This window comes from Protomyctophum bolini, assembly GCF_963924005.1.
Source record: "Protomyctophum bolini genome assembly, chromosome: 1".
In the NCBI taxonomy this organism is placed as follows: domain Eukaryota; kingdom Metazoa; phylum Chordata; class Actinopteri; order Myctophiformes; family Myctophidae; genus Protomyctophum; species Protomyctophum bolini.
This window is the reverse complement of record NC_137862.1, coordinates 44,500,388-44,519,811: the sequence shown is the minus strand read 5'-3', so window position 1 is coordinate 44,519,811 and position 19,424 is coordinate 44,500,388. Positions and strand designations below refer to the sequence as shown.

Below are 19,424 nucleotides of genomic sequence, written 5' to 3'. Positions count from 1 at the left end.
AAGCTCACAACGTGCCGCAAAAATGGCATTTATGAAATTGCCTAAAATGTTACTGTCCTCACTAATGTATAAATGCTGCCTGTGAATGTTTGTGTGAGTGCAGCAACTGTGTGTGCAACTGTCTATTACAGTGACAGATGAAACCTTATCTATCGTCACAATGATGAGGCATCTGCCCCTGCCCTGCCCTTCCCTCCCCACCGCCCCGCCCGTCGAGGGTGCAGCAACTGGCCATGTGTATTGTTTTACATTGTCAAGGTACTAAATTAGCACTGCGTATCACGAGGGACGAATCAAATCGGACTGCCTTCCCCCATGTGGGACCGAAGATTTTGATTTGATTGCACACGCGCACGGACGAACCCGCAGTCAGGACAAAGCGACAGGGACAGAAGAAATACAATGCATGAGGAGAGATAGAAGATAGAAGATTGTACACACACAATTAACTCCAGTGTTCATTTATCCGTAATGTAACTCTGAGAGTGTACAAATGGAACAAAAAATGACCATTAATTTGGTTCGACTTTTACGCTAATAATGCATAATGCAATTTTTATAGCGCTTTTCCAAGTGCTCAAAGTGCTTTAGAATGGTTCATTCATTCATACATTGGGAGGTGAAGCGGCAAACAGCAGACACCAGCGTCCTCACTTGAACTTCCCACAGTCACACACCAAACCAATGGTTGCAAGCTCACACCTACCGACTCATTAGAGGCAATGTAGGGTTCAGTTTTCTTGCCCAAGGACACTTCGGCATGTAGACAGAAGGAGCTGGGATTCGAACTGCCGACCCACTATCAGTCACTATCAGACTTATCACTACTACTCAGGATTTTGACCCTGTACTGTATATTAAATATATATTCAATATATCCTGCATCTATGATGTTAATACTATTCCCCTTTTTATAGACAACACACCAGTACCACATTTTTATACTAGAACACTACAACGACTTCTCAACCGAACGGTTGTCAGACAATTCCACAAAACAGACTTAAAAGACTGTTGAAAAGCTTTGTCACACCAAGTAAGTACAGATGTCTCTGTGAGAGGTGCATACTGTAAGTGAAGAACACTATGATGGAGGATGAACAGACAAGGCACCCAACACACTGCCCGACTAGCGCATTACAACAAGAAAAACGTTATTTGATGCAACGTTTCGGGTCACTAAGACCTTCTTCATGCTTGAAGAAGGTTGTGGTTACCCAAACGTTGTCTGTTCATCGCTATTTTACTCGTGATCCTAGGGAACAATATCTAATATACAGTAGCACTTCTTCAAATCTATACAGATCTATTAAAGTCTAAAGTCTATAGAACCATACAGAGGCTGAACAGGTTCTCTGTACGACAGTGGTAATGAGCACCTCAACCACTGAAGAACTGCATAACAACATCATCTTTTAAAATATTAAAGTCAACCTAGAACCTTCCAGGTTCCAGACATTACTGTTTAATGTTTATATTAGTATTTGTGTCGTTATAACCAAAAGCACCCCTGGAGGGGTAAAGCTCACAGCATGTCTAATGTTGTGAGCTTATGGATCAGGTTTTTTGCTTTAAAAAAATAATAACATTCTGAAAGTAATACTGAGCAGGAGTCCCAAATAAGCTAAAAACGAATACAAAGCTTGTGACATATAGGCGTCACCGCACGGTTTGCTTAGTTCAAATGAAAGAGAAGAAACTCACCATCATCCAGTGTAATGTCCTGCAGGCCAATGGAGCGGAAGGTGGGCTCCTTGTCCTCCGGCTCCTCCTTGATGTTCAGCCTCTCTCCGTCCACGGGGGATCCAGGGAAGGGCCCCTGAGGGCCCAGCGGGTGAACCAGGGACCCCCCTGATGTCGCCGGAGACATGCTGGCCATGCCTGGACTGCTGGCCTGGGAGGACGGCTGTCCCCTGCCGGGACCCCCCAGAGGGCTGCCACAGGAGGTGGGCGAGGAGGAGGTGGGGGAATTGTAGGGCAGCGAGTGGAGCTGAGGGGACGAGGGTCCCGAGTGGGGCGACGAGGGGATCATCCGCGGGGGAGGAGGAGGAGGGGCGCTGGACGGCGTGGGACAGGAGGCGGAGCGCTGGCCCGCCGGGTGGTATCCCATGGCCCTCTGGAGCTGCGGTGAGGGCTGCCCCACCAGGGGGTGTCCGCCGCTCGGCGAGCCCACCTGGGCCGGGTTGGGCGGGCAGTGGTAGCCCCCCAGCGTGTGGAGGTGAGGGGAGGAATGGGTCAGGGTGGAGGAGGGAGCCGAGGAGGAGGAGGAGGACCCGTACGCCATGGCGAGGCCCATGGCGTGGGAGGAGACGGCGGCGGGGTCCGGCTGAAACGACATCCTCTCGTAGCCCTGCGGAGGAAGGCTGCCCTGGCCGTTGAACGCCATGCTGTGGGCGTGTTGCATAGTGGGCTGGTAGGGGGGTCGGGGCGGAGCCGAGCCGGGCTGGAACGCCATGTGGCAGTCTGCAGGGGGAGCAAGCGTTGTTGTTGTTAACTAAAACCAAATAACCAAAACTAGAAATGTCCCATGTCACATTGAGACACGTTGTGAGCTAGTAGATAATCGTCGTTTTTCTGTGCTTTTTGAATCTCGCCCCAGACACAATTACAATAAAAACACAAACTAACATTTTTTTTATTAAAACAAAGCTTCTCATTGAATTGAACTGAAAACATAATGTGAAAATGATTTAACTAAATCCTGCACCTTGCGTGGCGTGGTGCATGCCTCCGTGGCCCTGGAGGTGAGGCAGGTGCTGGAAGGACGGGGAGCCCAGGGGAGAGCACCGGGCCTGGAGGGGATGCAGGCCGGCCCCGGGGCCCCCGGGGCCCGGGCCCGGGCCTGGGCCGGGGGCCAGGCCCCGCGGGGAGCTGGACAGAAGGCCGTCCGGCGGGTGGCCCTGCTCGGGAGAAGGCATCTGGGCGTGGTGCACCAGGCTGCCATGGTGAGCCAGGGGCATGGACATGGGCATGGATGACACGGTGGAGGCATGCTCCAACTCATCTCTGTGCTCCTGCTTCACCAACACTACAGTATACAGAGAGAGAGAGAGAGAGAGAGAGAGAGAGAGAGAGAGAGATGAAGGCAGAGAGAGAGATACAGTAGGATATCATTTATCATATATTTACATCAAAACAAGAGCCAGTGATAACATCATTGTGAGAATAATCACAATTATTATATCTATAGGCTGTAGGCAAGATGGAGAGGTATGCAAAAGAAACGTACGGTAATGAATAAAAACATAGCGGGAATAAGCTAGTCTTATTAATAACAGATAAGAGATAAATAATAGAGAAATGCCAAAGACACAATGATATTGGATCACACAACATTCTCGGTGATCAAATGACATGCACAGGAAGGTCAGAGTATTATTCAATTATGTAATTATGTAAAGTCATCGTGTTGCAACAGAGACAGGTATTGTAGTGGTTATTACATGGCATTATAAATTACACCACCCTATTCGAGAAGGTAGCCATTTATACTTTTACGACATTCGCCACCCAATCTTTTGGTGATAAGTTTCCTTTGAAGTTCAATTCTGTATCACGGCTTGTCAGAGTGCTTTATAAATAGGTTGTAGTAATCTCACACAAGTCAACCAAGCGAACCCAGTACATTTACTCAAGAGCAATGTTGAGGTACTTTTACTTTACTTGAGTATTTTTGTTTTGTTTTACTTTATACTTCTACTCCACACAATTTCAGAGTCAACGAATGTACTTTTGATTCCACTGCAATTATTTGACAGCTTTAGTTAAGATACAATAGATAGATCTATATTGATCCCATGGGGTAATTCAGTACTAGACAATAATAATAATACTATTACTAACAATACTTTTCTGAATCAGTGTCCACTTGTCCACCCATCTGACCTCTAAACAAGTCATATTAAGGATCAGTCCAGGATTGTTGTAATATTATAGTATATTATTAGTATGACAATGCAAACCTATTTCTCAAGGTTTTAAAGAAAAACATGTTTTGTATGTTATTTATTCCTTTTTGTCACATAACGTGTATAATATTGCACAAAAACAGTACAAATTGTACATAGATAATCTACTCCCAGTACGGTGAGTTAGGGTTAGGGAACAGAACAGTCAGTTGATAGTGATATTATAGGCAGGTTTCTGAATGAGTGTCCATAGCCCACCAATGAGTGATGGACATTATATGGAATAAAAATATCATTGGAGATGAAAACGAAAAAGAAGAAACAAAGAAAACCAAAAGTGTATACTTGAGAGTATTTCTAGATTTTCTACTGGTATTGCTACTTTTAACCGATTTTGGGGCGGGAACCCCTTTTGGTGTTAGCATTATGTTATGCTTTAGCTATTGAAAAATAGCAGAGCTACAAGCTCGAGCTTGTAGGTCTGCTAGAAGAACCACTAACATAGAAACATAGCTTTTTCAGAAAACTGTCAGGATGTAGAAGACATTTTTAGAATCTGATCTCAGGTCAAAATGGGTTAAGTACTTCTTCCGCCACTGAACATCCCGTTGAAACCTATCTCCTTCTAAATCAGATAGAGTTCCCAACGACCCAGGGTGATATTTTGATAGCCTTTCCTCTGTAGCAGGCAGCAGCGCAGCCCGGTGTCGCTGTGCCCATCGCCATCGCTAACCTATTTCCCGATCTGGTGCCTTGTGACAGCGAGGTATTTTTACCCTCCTTCCCAGAAGGAGTCAGAGAGGAGAGGAGAGCATGTGGGTGCCATCGTGTGTAGCGTCGTGAGGGAAGAGAAGCAGAATGCCTCTCCTCAAATCACCTCACCTTGCCTCGGGGTCCTGGAGACTGGGGGTGGGGTGGCACAAGTTCAACTAGGGTTTATTATGATGAGACTAAACAAGGGCCCTGAAAGGGTGACATCAGGGCAGGGTAGAGTATAGCGTCGCTGTTGTATCTCGCCTTGTATCTCGTATATTAAACCTTTTTATGTTTCTTCATAAATTGTAAATGTTTGAACTGCCAGTTCTTTCCCCGACGCGAATATGCTTCGCGCCAGATCAGTCTCTATCCTTTTAATACTCTATGGTGTGCACGTGATGCACACAGAGAGGCTAGGTGGGCCAGGTATTATACTCAAATGACATATCGCTGCTGTCGGGCTCATATTTAAACTTTAGAAATTAGAACTCAGAAATAATTATTTCAGGGGGGAAAAATAGCATCAGAGACCACATGCATTTTCCTTTCAAAAGAAAAGAAACGCCTGGGTGGGAGATGCCTATACCATAAAAAGGACAGCTCTCTTTCAGGCTAACAGATTAAACAGCAGAGGGTGAAGTTTTTCCTTTTTTTGCCGATGGGTTCCCAGATTGCTTTCAGGCTAGTCGGTTATTGGTTGTAATTTCTAAATATCGGTTTATATATTATTGTTGGTTAATTAAGGCAGAGATACGGAGGAATGACCATGGACAGCCAAGGGGAGCTTTACACAAACTATTGTTCACAGTGCAGCAGCATCCCTCTCAAAGTAAAATAAACTACATCCATGCAAACGTTCAAGGGAGACAGAGAGACATGGATTAATGCAGGCCCCGGTGGAGAGGTGCCAAGTGGAAACAGCTTGCTATGTCAGTCTGTGTTATCTCTTATTATCACAGTCATTACCCAGGGAGAGGAGAGGAGAGGAGAGGAGAGGAGAGGAGAGGAGAGGAGAGGAGAGGAGAGGAGAGGAGAGGAGAGGACACAGGGAGAAACGGGAATGCAACATAACCTTGGGCCGTATGTTCCTACAACGTGGAACATACGGCCCAACATACTGATATTATTAGGAACCAGCTGGACACTTACGGGTCTGTAACTCTGAGAGTGTACAAATGGAACCAAATGGACCTGGTTCGTCACATGACAGGTATGTGACGTGCTATGCGATTGGCCGCTTCTCTTACCCGACAGGTATGTGAAACGCTGTGATTGGCTGCGTTTCCGCTTGCCGTTGCAGACATAGAACTGGACCTGGACGGAAGAAGCCACCGTCTTACTGTGGTATGGAGGGACCTCCACCAGGATGCTCGACTGAGGAACAACAGCAATATCATAACATAAATGACACAATGTGCACTGAGTGGTGTTTCTTGTTCAAATTGCAAATTGCAAAATGCTTTTGTAAAGGTTCATAAATTGGCTCCCCGCAATTTCGTTTATATACTTCAGTAAGAAATTGCATTGTTCACCTGAATTAATAGTTTGTACACATTTAAATACATTAATGAATAACTGAATAAACAGCTTAGTAGCAGTTTACATCTGTGGTTCCAAAACACTGGGTCAGACACATTTTTGGTCACAGACCCATTTTTTCTGTTTCCTGAAATACATTGTTTTTCATACAAACATAAAAAAAGAAAATCAATTAAATTCCATGTAGATTTTTACTAGTTTGGGTCCCGGGGAGACATCAAATTTCTCTTTTGGGCCTTGAGAAAAAAGGTTAAAGTGGTTTATATGTCGGCGCTACAGTACTTACCCCCTGAGATCTTTCACGAATTACTTTTGCCTCGACTTCCCACTGTGGTCGTCCATCTAAACAACAACAACAAAATGAAAGCATGACATTAAAAAAAAGCTAATTTAAGACATTGGTTCTCAACCAATGGACAGGATCTGTAGGAGCATATACAGTAACTGGCGGTATAACCTTAGAGTATACAGTATATGAATAGAGACGGCACCGGATTTCTCCTCCCATCCACTTGCATTAAGTGAGGTCGAAACGTCGTATTTTCTGCCTGTCTGTCGCTAAATAAAGTTTGGAGCATCTTAAAGTGAGTTGCGAGCTTTTTAACAATACGGAACACCACAGAGGACCACAGGAGTCCCATTTGAGTGTTTGTGTGTCTGGTATAATGTCTGTTTTTCACATGATGGGCAAAACCTCCATAGAGAGGAACCTCCCGGACAATGATCTCCCCACGCTGAACGCATGACGGAGCACACAGACACACGTGTGACACACAGGACTCTGTCACTTCCTTGTGTAATGGAATGACCAGTCCTGCACCAACGCATTCATTTCAAACAAGGGGAAATCTGCTTCACTAATGCAAAAAAATAAAATAAAAAGAATCTCCATATTTCCATCTTTTCAAGTTTTTGTTTTTCCCAAAAATGATTGCCCTATTTTATACTTATGACAGTCACGTAAAACTAGCGATGATAGCAAGCGATGATAGCAAGCTCACAATGCTTTGTGATGTGAGCTAGTTCGTCGCCTATAATGACTCCCAAATGAGTGATGGCAGGTTTGAAGTGGTTAAAGGCTCATACATAGTCTGGATTTTCGGTGGTTAGGTGACCACCGAACTACAACATGACGTCACGAGCCGCGGTGAAGAGCAAACCACCGCCACCGCTCCAGCCCTTCTCTCTGTTTTTACTCACCAACGCTCAACGTTATTTCAGCTCCGGTGGTCAGCTCACCACCGGAGCGGTGGTCACCTCACCACCGAAAATCCAGACTATGAATAGGCCTTAAGTGTTTCTGTGGATTTGAAATATTGAAGCAATGAAAATAACAATAACAAGAGATTGTGACTAAATAACTACATTGAATCCATTGGAAGTAACACAGGTTATTTTTTCCATTTAGTTTCTGAATAGGCGGAGGAGAGGATTAATCTGGTGCGGATAACTGCAGAAAATATTACAACATGCTCAGACCACCACGCAGAACCGGAGGAAAGATCTACATATGTATGGCTATGTCTGTTATAATCCAGAACCTTCTGGAAGTCTGGTGTAATCGTTTTTGGACATTAATCCGGCCTCGTCTGGATAGAGTCCTCTCCGGGGTACACTTTCCTAGCGATCGTGTCGAGTATGCTGTGCTTTTTCAAACAGGCACCGGCCTTTAGAACCACAAAAAGGCTTCCTTCCGCAAGCATTTCAATTCGTTCCGCTGGGAGAACGAGAGGCATCAAAATGACGTCGTTTTTTAACAGGCCCAGAAGCGCCCCGTGGAGAATATTTTTACAGACATTAAAAGCTAATCAGATGTCTAAATAACCTCGCTGTTTGTCTTGCCTGGGTTAGGATTGTGGAAAAGAGCAGTGGAATAACTCTATTTATTTGAAAATGCCTCCGCACGCTGCCAGGTTTCTGGCTTAGGAAACATCCCTTGATTTTTCCAGTTTTCCTACGAGGGAGCTAATTATTTGGCCAGACATCTTAGGGGCAGCTGCAGCTCTGAGAGAAGGGAAGCAGTTGAGGTCGTAGAAGCCGGCGGGGAAACACTTGCGCGGCGGCTCGTCGGTGCGGTCGGGAAGAAGTCATGGTCATCACAACAGAGAAGAAGAAGAAGAAGAAGAAGCAACTCATTCAGATCCTAACTCTGTGCTGCGTGGCTTTTTTGGCAGCGGTGTGTTTGTTTTTGTCTGCATTTGAAGGCAGCACACGTGGTCCCGATTATATCTCTGAACACCTGTGCTGTGTCTCCTCTCAGAGGGGCTTCCCTCAAAACATCAATAGCGATGCTCCGCAGCAACGCCTGCTGAAAGAACCGCCATGACCATTCCGAGGAACTCTTTAACTGCATAGTCTGTATTCTGGGAGGAGATCTTCGGGCAAAACACATCGCAATGTGACTCGTTTTGTGAACTTTTAGATTGGGTATTTTCAGTCAAGATATTTAGTGTACACTGTACAGCAGCAGTTCCCAACATTGTCTTGATCAGGGCCCACTTGCAGTGGTGCATTTTCAAAGAATGCTTATTTTAATTATCAATCAATGGTGTTAGGGCTTGGATCAATGGAACGAACGTAGTATACTTGAAGTTCCTATTTATTGGTATCACAATGACAACACATGCCATGACTGCCATTATTTTATTTTACATTTATCATTAAAATCATCGCGTCTTGTAGCCAGGCCCACTTGAAATATCCTCCCGGCCAAAGTGTGGGGCCTGTCCCACAGGTTGAGAAAACAGGAGGGGTCTATTATAGCCCCTGGGGGACTGCAGTCAACTAAGTATATGGGTTTTAAGTTCACATAAGCCACGTCACATTGAGGCTTTTCTGGGTTCCATCAAGACCCCCATAGCTTTGAATACAAAGTGACTTACTGTACCTGCTCTGCTCTTACCCTTAACACTAGGAAGATTGGAGCCGGAGTCCCACTAATCTCCCCTGCGGGCGCTCTCTCTCTCTCTCTCTCTCTATTGTAAAAGCACAAAAGGATGCCTCTCTCTGGGGATGAACTGGGAGTGGGAGAGCGTTTCTCACTGAAGCAGCGAATGACCTTGGATTGCCTCTGCGGCGGCTGACAGCGCTGCAGCGTGTACTGTTGACATTCAACAGGCGACGGGGTGGGGTGGGGTCGTTGGGGGGGAGCTGGATGGCCCCACATGCGCACCGACGAGGTAACACAACAAGCTCCGACACGAGCCTCATACCGATCCCCCCTCCCCACCACCACCCCGACACCACCGCGCTGCACACACCCCAGCAGCAGCAATGGGGAAAAGAAAATATACTCATTGTGTTGGTAGATCTGACAAGGAAAACAAATGGCTGTTGGCTTATAATAACTGTGCAAAGACATCCTGGTGTTGAAGCGTGGGGGTATGGGGGCCCACATTCTAGGTTTTGCAAACACTCACTCCCTCTTGTGTAAACTTCAGCGCGTCGTCAAATAGAACTCCTTAAGTTAAAGCCTAATTTATATCCCACCGCACGGCGTGTCGCTAGCCTGCAGACATTTTATTCCTTTTGGCAGGCAGCAGCGTGGTACTGCTGAACATAAGCCAGGTGGTTAGCAGCTTATTTCTCCTCCTGGTTGTTTGGTGAAGACTAGGTGTGTTTCTGTGTATGTGTCTGTGCTCCGTGGTTCTCAGCATGGCATCCAGGGTTTCACCTTATGTCTCACTACGTACATGCACAAACAGTGATTTTTATTTATGCTGTGCATACAGTAAATGTACACATCTTAGAACTTTTTTTTGACCACATTTCTTTCCCACATTTTCTCCTTTCTCTCCCTTCTCTTATAACCGGGAAACCTGTGATTGATCCTTATTGTGATTCTGAGAGGGTTCCTGAGGGTCCGCACTTGGCCAATGAACCAATGTGTGTCTGGACCACCGGCAGAATTAAATGAGACTACCATGGCCTAATTAATATCAAACATGGGAATCCTTGAATCATAGTTTTAAATTAGGCCTATACATTTTTCATATTCCTCTTAGTCTGATTAAGTCAGTGGTGAGGGGGCTTCAGGGGGTCTCTATAGGAAAAGTAGTTAATGTAGCATCACGATAATTTTAACCACTTTATATTACTATATTTTTATATGTTGGCTATTCAAAGATAGCCACAGTGCGTCACCTCGTGCTTTCTTTCCATTTTCAGATGAAGGGGGCTCCGCAGCCAAATACATATCAATTTGGGGTTCCCTATCGGACCGAAAAGGTTTGAGAACCAGTGCATTAATTAGTGACAGCCAGGCAGGTAGTAAAGCGGCAGAGGGTCTGGGGAGGAAGCCAAGGTGGATGTGCTGGTATTTGGTTCAGGCCAGCAGGGCGGACGGTTGGACCGCACACGCAGACTGGAACCTGGACCAAACCTCCCTCCTTCTTTCAGCAGGGATACGTGTCAACGCAGCGCGCAAAGGAAAGGGAAAAAAACTAAAGAAGGTCAGGAAAACAAGCACCTCATAGAAACGAAAACGGCATGCGATGCAGACATGCTGGAAAGTTGCATTTTTTTGGGTACAAAACTGCGAGTGGGGGAGGGGGTTCAGGTATTGTAGTTGAGCAGTGTGTGCGTTGACCCTGTAATGGTTACATCCCAGGTTTGAAAATGATGTCTCATTTATACTTCATTGTGTGGCTATATCACACCTGCTCTGTAGGAGGCAAGCTTGTCTCTAGGAGAGGGTCTGTCTGTGAGACTGCGTGCGTGTCTGTTGGTGCGGGGGCTAATATTGCAAACCGCTGCACCGATCAGCTTAAACTTTCTTTCATTTTTTTTGTTTTGTATTTCTTTAAATGTTCATGCCAGATCAACCACCAGACAGAGTGACTGTGGGAATACTGTAATAAAATGACCAGGGGCGCCGGTAGATGAGTGGTTAAGGAGTCCACCATATCGTCTCTGTCGGGTGGAAACTTCATATTTCCAAAACTGTTACTTTTCAGGATTCGAATAAAAATTTAGCAAAAGCAGCAGTTCTGCAAGCTCAAGATGTGTCACTTCGCGAGCTTGTGTATATGCTACTTTTGACGCTTTGGTTTGACGGTGTAGAGTATGATCAAGTAGGGCGTTAATAAAAAATGAAAAAAGTTAGAATATGGAGATGGGAGGTTTCTGCCCCGACAGCAGTCCCTGATTCCATTCCCAGACCCGGCGGACCTGTGGTGCATGTCACTCCCCAAGTATCTCTACACTGTGGACTGTCTATAAAGGTAATAAATAACGAATAAATAAATAAAGTGAACAAAACAAAGAGGCCTCACTTCATGCAAATGACCGGGCGCAGCCACACATTGTCTACATGCGTAGTCAATTAACCGACACTAGAGCCAAGTTCCAAACGTAGACCATTCTCCACAATAATGCACGGTCTCTCAACAGCAGTATATGGTCGTTGTGCACTGTGAAAACCCGTAATCTCTGGTCTCTGCGTGCAGCCCACAGTATAAGCCCGGCTCTGCCATTAGCCATGATCCCACCTTATCCTCCGTGTATGAGAGCAGGCTGGAAAAATGTGTGTCACTGGCCCTCTGTTTCTTTACTCTCCTCCAGAACAGCGTTCAGTCGAATCGGCCTGTTCTGCAGAAAAGCAGACGGATTAGCGATGATGAGGGGGGCACTGCATGGTTCCCAACCCCTTTCCTTCTTACGTGACAAAAGCGGAGACCCCCACGCACTCGCACGCACGCACACACAGTCGTGTGGTTTTTTTTTCACTTTACAGCCACATCAGTGTCCATTTGGTTCCTATTCCTAGTTATCCATCATTTATCTGGGGACCCCCTGGAACCCACTCAAGGACCCCTGGGGGTCCCTGCCCCGGACCCCACTTTGAGAACAACTGCTCAACTTTCTTTCACTTTCCTCCACCTTCCTCCATACCCACAATGCACCTCTGTGTGGTTTCCACACTCTCCCCTGAAGGGGATCCAAAGCCCTGACCACCAGGCACGTTGTTTCTTCAATGCTGCTTTCCTCCGCCATGCTTCACCTAGCGCCCCTCAAAGAACACACACAAACATTCCTATGTGCCTCTGTGTTGTTTTTTCCCCCCTTTACTTTCTTTCTTCCTACAGTATCTTAAGAGAGAATGCTTCTCAGTCAGTGAAAACAGCCACCGACAAGCTACCGTGTGCAAACTTGACTCTTGTTGCTTCTTTGCGTCTTTGTACAAAATGCAGCGTGGGCAGGCAGGGACTGGCTCGCTGAATGCCAACCATTCACACTTTCCATCACAAGGCTACACTACGTGCCATTCTCTTATGGAAGGGCGTGGTGGAGCACTGGTTCTCAAACCTTTTCAAGTCCAGGACGCCCAAATTGGTACAGTATATTATGGCCACAAACCCCCATGTGAAAATGTTATGTGTCGTGATGGGACCCCAAGAAGAGAACATTTTTGTAAAAAATAAATAAGTAAAGATTATTCCATATTTTCGATATTTTTCAAATATCGAAAATATAAATAAATAATAATATAAAAAGCTATATATCAAAAATAGCTGATGTAGACTTGCACCGTGGCACGAAGTGATGCGGTGTGAGCTTGTAGATCTGCTCCCCCCGCCTGCCCCTAAAGCACACCTGCGCGTTCCTGCCTTCCTTGTCCCCACTTTGGGAACCACTGCGGTAGAGAGAGTGATCAAAGATTATGTATTTATTATTGATAATTCATTCCTGACAACACTTGTCACTTGTCACTTGCCATTTTAACTCGCTGGCACGCCAAGCCAGAGGTGCCACTGCGGGAAATCACACCCAGGCCTCTATGGTGGCCATAGATAATCACACCCAGGCCTCTATGGTGGCCATAGATAATCACACCCAGGCCTCTATGGTGGCCATAGATAATCACACCCAGGCCTCTATGGTGGCCATAGAGATTCACACCCAGGCCTCTATGGTGGCCATAGAGAATCACACCCAGGCCTCTATGGTGGCCATAGAGAATCACAGGCCTCTATGGTGGCCATAGAGAATCACAGGCCTCTATGGTGGCCATAGAGAATCACAGGCCTCTATGGTGGCCATAGAGATTCACACCCAGGCCTCTATGGTGGCCATAGAGAATCAGAATCACACCCAGGCCTCTATGGTGGCCATAGAGATTCACACCCAGGCCTCTATGGTGGCCATAGAGAATCACAGGCCTCTATGGTGGCCATAGAGATTCACACCCAGGCCTCTATGGTGGCCATAGAGAATCAGAATCACACCCAGGCCTCTATGGTGGCCATAGAGATTCACACCCAGGCCTCTATGGTGGCCATAGAGAATCACAGGCCTCTATGGTGGCCATAGAGAATCACAGGCCTCTATGGTGGCCATAGAGAATCACAGGCCTCTATGGTGGCCATAGAGAATCACACCCAGGCCTCTATGGTGGCCATAGAGATTCACAGGCCTCTATGGTGGCCATAGAGAATCACAGGCCTCTGCTGGAGCAGGTTGAGTGAGTGCTTTATCACTACTTTGGCGTTACGCCTCTCTCACACAGGCAGTGTGGAAATCTAGTCCACGACGCTGAGCACAGCGCTACAATAGTTGGGCTTGTTCGAGATTACGTGTGACAGCTGTCAACGCTGTGTCAAAGTGTGTGTCTGCTTGTTGAGGTGAAGGAACTGACTGTATGGAAAGCATCACATTTTGAAATTAAAGATTTAAAGCAGCAGCTGTGTAGATGAGAAACAAATCAATATTGATTGACTACATCAGGGGTCCTCAACCCGTGGGCCGCGACCCCTTGGGGGTCGCCAAATTATTTTGGGGGGTCCCCAAATTATTATTTTGCAACTGAATGGCTGGAAAGTGGAAATGAAGAGTTTACATAATAGTACACGCATGTTACATGCATTCACCTTCCCTAATGATTATATCTGGTTTCAGTATTTCTTCATGGTCTATTGTCTCTATTATTAAGGTTGTTGTAGCAGTCAATTTATATTGGGGGTTGGGAGGGGGTCCCGAGACATTGCCAGAGCATTTCCGGGGGTCCCCGGCCAAAACGTTGAGAACCCCTGGACTACATGACATGGCTAAAATGAATATATCATTCAGAAACAAGCTGTGAATGACCTGCAACGAGTGTCTGTATTTCACCCCAACTGCACTGCTGTCTGGACTCAAAGCAGCTTCACCCCAACTGCACTGCTGTCTGGACACAAAGCAGCTTCACCCCAACTGCACTGCTGTCTGGACACAAAGCAGCTTCACCCCAACTGCACTGCTGTCTGGACACAAAGCAGCTTCACCCCAACTGCACTGATGTCTGGACTCAAAGCAGCTTCACCCCAACTGCACTGCTGTCTGGACACAAAGCAGCTTCACCCCAACTGCACTGCTGTCTGGATTCAAAGCAGCTTCACCCCAACTGCACTGCTGTCTGGACACAAAGCAGCTTCACTGCTAGTAATTGCTGCATGCATACAGCAATTACTTTTCGTCAGTTGCAACTTGCAAGTGGTGTTGAATAGAGTGTTTCCACTCTACAGCCAACGAGAGCAACGGAGCTTGGCTCACGTGGCCAGCTGCACCCAGCAACAAGCACACAGACATACACAGGCTAGAAATGCAGTGCACTAGAATTTCACCAACCGTGGCTTGTTTGTAAACAATTTATACATGTGTAAGCCATGCAGTTGAATAATCTTCAGAAGCACAGCTGGTAGTTAAAATCTTGAATTAAAAAATGTCCGAGCAGTGCAGCTTCCATGTGGAACGTAAAGTACCCACGGAAAGCATAGCTAAATGGTGGAAAGCCTGCTGTCAAAATGACAATAACGATCTTTATAATCAGAGTAAATAAGCATAAACAAAAACTAAGACATTCGCTAGGGAATCTATATTTTATATACGGTACACAGTTTATCAAGTCAAAATCACCAATGGTGGTATTTCCATGTTTCAGTGTTCTCAGACAGACCGGGGGAAACTCTTTCTGTCCTCGTGGTGGGTCGAGAAATGGGGGACGAAGGGGAGCGAAGACTCAACTAGCGTCAAAGTAGGGAAAACCTCACGCTTTTTACTGTTGAGTGTCACAATGCTAATGACAATTGTGGAGACGCTAGTAGACTAGCTCAGCCAGTGCCTTGACTGTGTATATACAGTACATTATGTCTTTTGGGCGTTACTGTAGCGATAAAGCTATTGATAAGTTACCAGGGTACTCCCAGAGGGCAATTCTTAAACGATGCATCATTCATCTTCACATGATCAAACATGCTGAATTCCCCAATAGTCTTTAAACAAGTTTATTCCCATGCATGTGATATAAAGAAGGTGAACAGAATCCTACACTAGCCACCCGCACCACTTACAGTACGTGATTTTTAGGAATGTAAGCTTCCACACTGAATCCAGCATGTGAGCCTCATCCTCCATGACATGTTTTGCTTATGTTTGTAACAGGATTAACCACAATGAGCTATTTACCAAATTAACTTGTAGATGCTGGCTATATTTGGCCTCTTTTTACGTTTTGAAAATGTTCGCCTATATAATGCCATGGATAATACCAGGATTAAAATGGTTACAACAACAGCCTCTCCCAGTCTCTCCTGCTGTAGATAATCTCTAGTTTAGATGATAACTTAAGTCATTATTAGGTATTCTGTGTCTTTGGTACAGTAAATCAAATCGTGTATAAGCAATCGTCTCAGATACAGCTCCACCAAACACGAGCACAAGTAGGCCACGTTAGAAATTAACAAAATATGGTGCAAGTCTGGATACAAGATAACACCTGGTCTATTTACAGTGCTCAGTGCTCACTGGGTAAATTTACGTAACCAGAAGCAATAAATCTGTCCTGTGTATGCGTGTGTGTGTGTGTGAGCCGAGGACATGCCCTGAAGGCTTGCAGTGCTAGCCAGGGCCAAGACAACCTGGCAGATCTGATGGCTGAGCTGATAACCAGACAATAAGTGACATGGTGTGTTTGTAGAAGACACAGAACACACGCCCCAGCATCATTACACTAATGGCCCCAGTCAGACATGTCCATTGTCTGTTTTGAGAGATGTCTATTGTCTCCTGAGCCAAGCGGAGACATTCCTGGCATGACAAGGTAAACCCATGTCGTGCAATTAACACAGAGCTAGACGGTTTCACGCTGAAAAAAGTGGCTTTGCTGATTCTAGCTTCAAAGGGTTGAAGAGCGCTCTAGGGGACACAAAAGATTGACAACTCTCATCTACTTGTTGCCAGAAACAATAAGTCAGTTTGTAGCATGCCACATAAATCAGGTGCACGACTCAGATTTTTTTTTGTCGGATTATGTTGTTTAATCATTTGGTTCCTTAAAAGGGACACTGATTCTGCCTTTTAAAACTCATTGACTAAGGAATCTGAGTGGGGATTACTACAGCTGCGTTTGTTTTCACTCACAGTCTCTTTTTCTCACTCCTTTAGTCTCATAATTAAACCAACAAGTTGTTTCTGAGGCTTGTTTGAAAATGTGCAGATTGCTTTTTAAGGTTACTATCGTGAAGTGCTTTATTAAAAAAGGTTAGTTTTACTCCTTTATTTGATTAAAATACTGCATTATGTATCATAAAGCATATTGTATATTGACACTGTGGTGTCAAGATGCTACTCGCAGGCCGCAAACATCAGATCTACAAGCTCACAACATATTAAACAGCAATGCATTGTGAGCTTTCAGATCGGATATTGTAAAAATCAGGCTACAGAGGCTCCGACAGGGAGCATGTTTTGCTAACTCTAAGCCTAGTCTACAAAGGGAGTCTACCAGCGCGCCTCAGCCTAAATCAGGGGTTTTCAACTGATTGTGAACCAGGGACCACCACCTTGACTAAGGATCAACCTGGGGACCACTGTTGTGTTGTAATGGAATATGGGCTAAGATTAGTTTAAACACTTGTTATGGAATGCATCCCATGTCTTATACTGTTTCTCAAACGATGGTCCACGGACTTAACTGATATACAGTACTGACACATGTGGCCCTACAGTATATCTTGGCCCTATAACCTTTATCCCTAAACTTGAAGCAGATCTACATCCATACATTATGGCTATTATCGGCTATTTTAACTATTTTAATAATAGTAACAATGGTAATATATATATATATATATATATATATATATATATATATAAATATAGTAAAAATACGTGCAAGATATAGCACATGATGACATGATTATATGGGCACATTTCCTAATAATGATGACTCAATCAGGCAAGCTGGTACACTTCACCCATCTTGAGATTCTAACTGCCTTTTCTAACAGTGAGTGCACAGACGTTTAGTGCACTGTTCCGTGGAAGAAAATACAAAATCTTCACTTTGCTACATTACTAAATGCACGGTCAGGGACCACATGCAATACCTCCACGGGACCACCTGTTGAAAACCCCTGGCCTAAATAATACGGCTAGTCTGGTGCGTCACAGGAGCCGGAGCAACAGTTGCAGAAGAGTCATGATGACTCGGAAGAAGATCTAAAGATGGAAACGTCATTCATTTATTAATAGCACCTGAATAAAAAGCTTTGACGGTCCCGGCTGCTCCAGCTGCGTAAGTCTTGACATTACTGTTAACTGAAGCATAACATGGTTTGTGTTTTTCAACGAAGCCAGTGGATGCCCTACATTTCAGTACGGTATGATAATCAACTTCTGTAGCCAAAATCTAGCCAAAAATAGACCCTGGAGGAAAGATTGATTCATGAGTGAAATTCAGATGTCCGTTGTTTATTAAAGGCATAGTGAAAGGAAAAATACGTTTTTCACACTTTTAGACCTATATCCGTGGTCATCATATGGGCATATATAACAATGGATGACAAACAAATGGGCAAATATTTCTGTGTGTTTTTATATCAAAAGTCCATAAAAATATGTTTTTAATTACTTCCTGAAAACCAAAACGTGCTGCATGATGACGTGTAGAGATTCACATCAATAAAAGCCAATAAAAATGAAGCTCACCAGTTTGATTCCCATGCTTCGTTGTCCTATTCCACAGCTGTTTTTTTAAATCTCATTCAAGATGACATCCAGACAATGTATTACTTGTTTTAAACTTAATCATCACTCTAAAATGTGTATATAGGTTGTGTACAGGTTATAAATAATCCGCTGGTTTTTCCCCCTGTCTCTCTTTCTCTTTTATTTTACGAAATTCGCGTGCAGGAAGTCACAGACTTTGAGACCCCATAGCCTGGAGGGATGCAACGCTCTGATTGGTTCAGAAACTTCAGAGCCAGCGTTTCAGGGTGAAACGTCAAAATAAAAGGCCCACCATTTCCGTTTCCCTACACCTTTAAAGATGCAGTCTGTAACCTTTATGACGTACCGAGGATTCAACCCCGCAGTCTCCCATGTGGGAGAGCACATTTCTACCACTCAGCCCATGGAGAACAGTTTCACACAGTGTGTTTATATGCTACAGTGGTGGAAAAGTACTCACACTCATGTAGAAATACTGTGTGTGTGTGTGTGTGTGTGTGTGTGTGTGTGTGTGTGTGTGTGTGTGTGTGTGTGTGTGTGTGTGTGTGTGCCATGCTGCTGTGCTGGCGTCTCTCTTACCAGGACCCTTCTCCAGGAAGATGACCTTAGACTCGGGGAAGAAGTTGGATCCGGTGATGAGCATCTCCTCTCCCCCGCTGACCAGACAGCTGCTCAGGCTGGACTTCTCCACCTGGGGAAGCTCCTGGGCTGATCTCTGGGCTGGAAGGCAAGCACAGAACCACAGAGGAACGCACGACACCATGATTATTATCATCATCAATCACATGTATCTTATTGATTATTTAACACGTTATTTAAACCTTTTTGGGCGGGATCCTTTTGGTGTTTTAAACCTTATGTTATAATTTAGCTGTTGAAAAATTGCAGATCTACGAGCTTGTAGGTCTGCTATTTTTGAAAAATCGTGAAAATATTTATTTCAGAAAACTGGAGGATTTAGAAGATTTTTTTCAGGCCTAAATGGGTTAAACCTTTTCTCTCCCGCTCTTACTCTATCTCTAACCTTTCCCTTCTCTCAAAAAACCACAGAATGGCGAAGCGCTCACGAAATAAATTAATTCACATACTTCTTTACACCTATAAACATGTGATGTGACATCGTGTGAGATTCTGATTCTGACGGGACAATTTCTGTATAATACATACAGTACCGTATAATATATTAAGTTTTGTTATTATGTTGCTGTTGTATCTTCCTTTTATGAGCAGTCTGAG

At 44.8% G+C, this 19,424-nt stretch overlaps 1 protein-coding gene across 3 annotated transcripts in view; it reads right to left on the bottom strand.

The window, feature by feature from the left end:
* Positions 1 to 19,424, bottom strand: part of nfatc3a (nuclear factor of activated T cells 3a) — a 102,688-nt gene that overhangs the window by 18,757 nt on the left and 64,507 nt on the right. For all 3 annotated transcript variants that reach the window (XM_080759340.1, XM_080759341.1, XM_080759342.1), the window contains exons 6-10: positions 18,768 to 18,908; positions 6,490 to 6,545; positions 5,912 to 6,038; positions 2,708 to 3,028; positions 1,705 to 2,463 (exon numbers count right to left, since the gene is read on the bottom strand). In XM_080759340.1, coding sequence (XP_080615466.1) covers positions 1,705 to 2,463; positions 2,708 to 3,028; positions 5,912 to 6,038; positions 6,490 to 6,545; positions 18,768 to 18,908 — 1,404 coding nt within the window. The remainder of the gene's footprint in view (positions 1 to 1,704; positions 2,464 to 2,707; positions 3,029 to 5,911; positions 6,039 to 6,489; positions 6,546 to 18,767; positions 18,909 to 19,424) is intronic.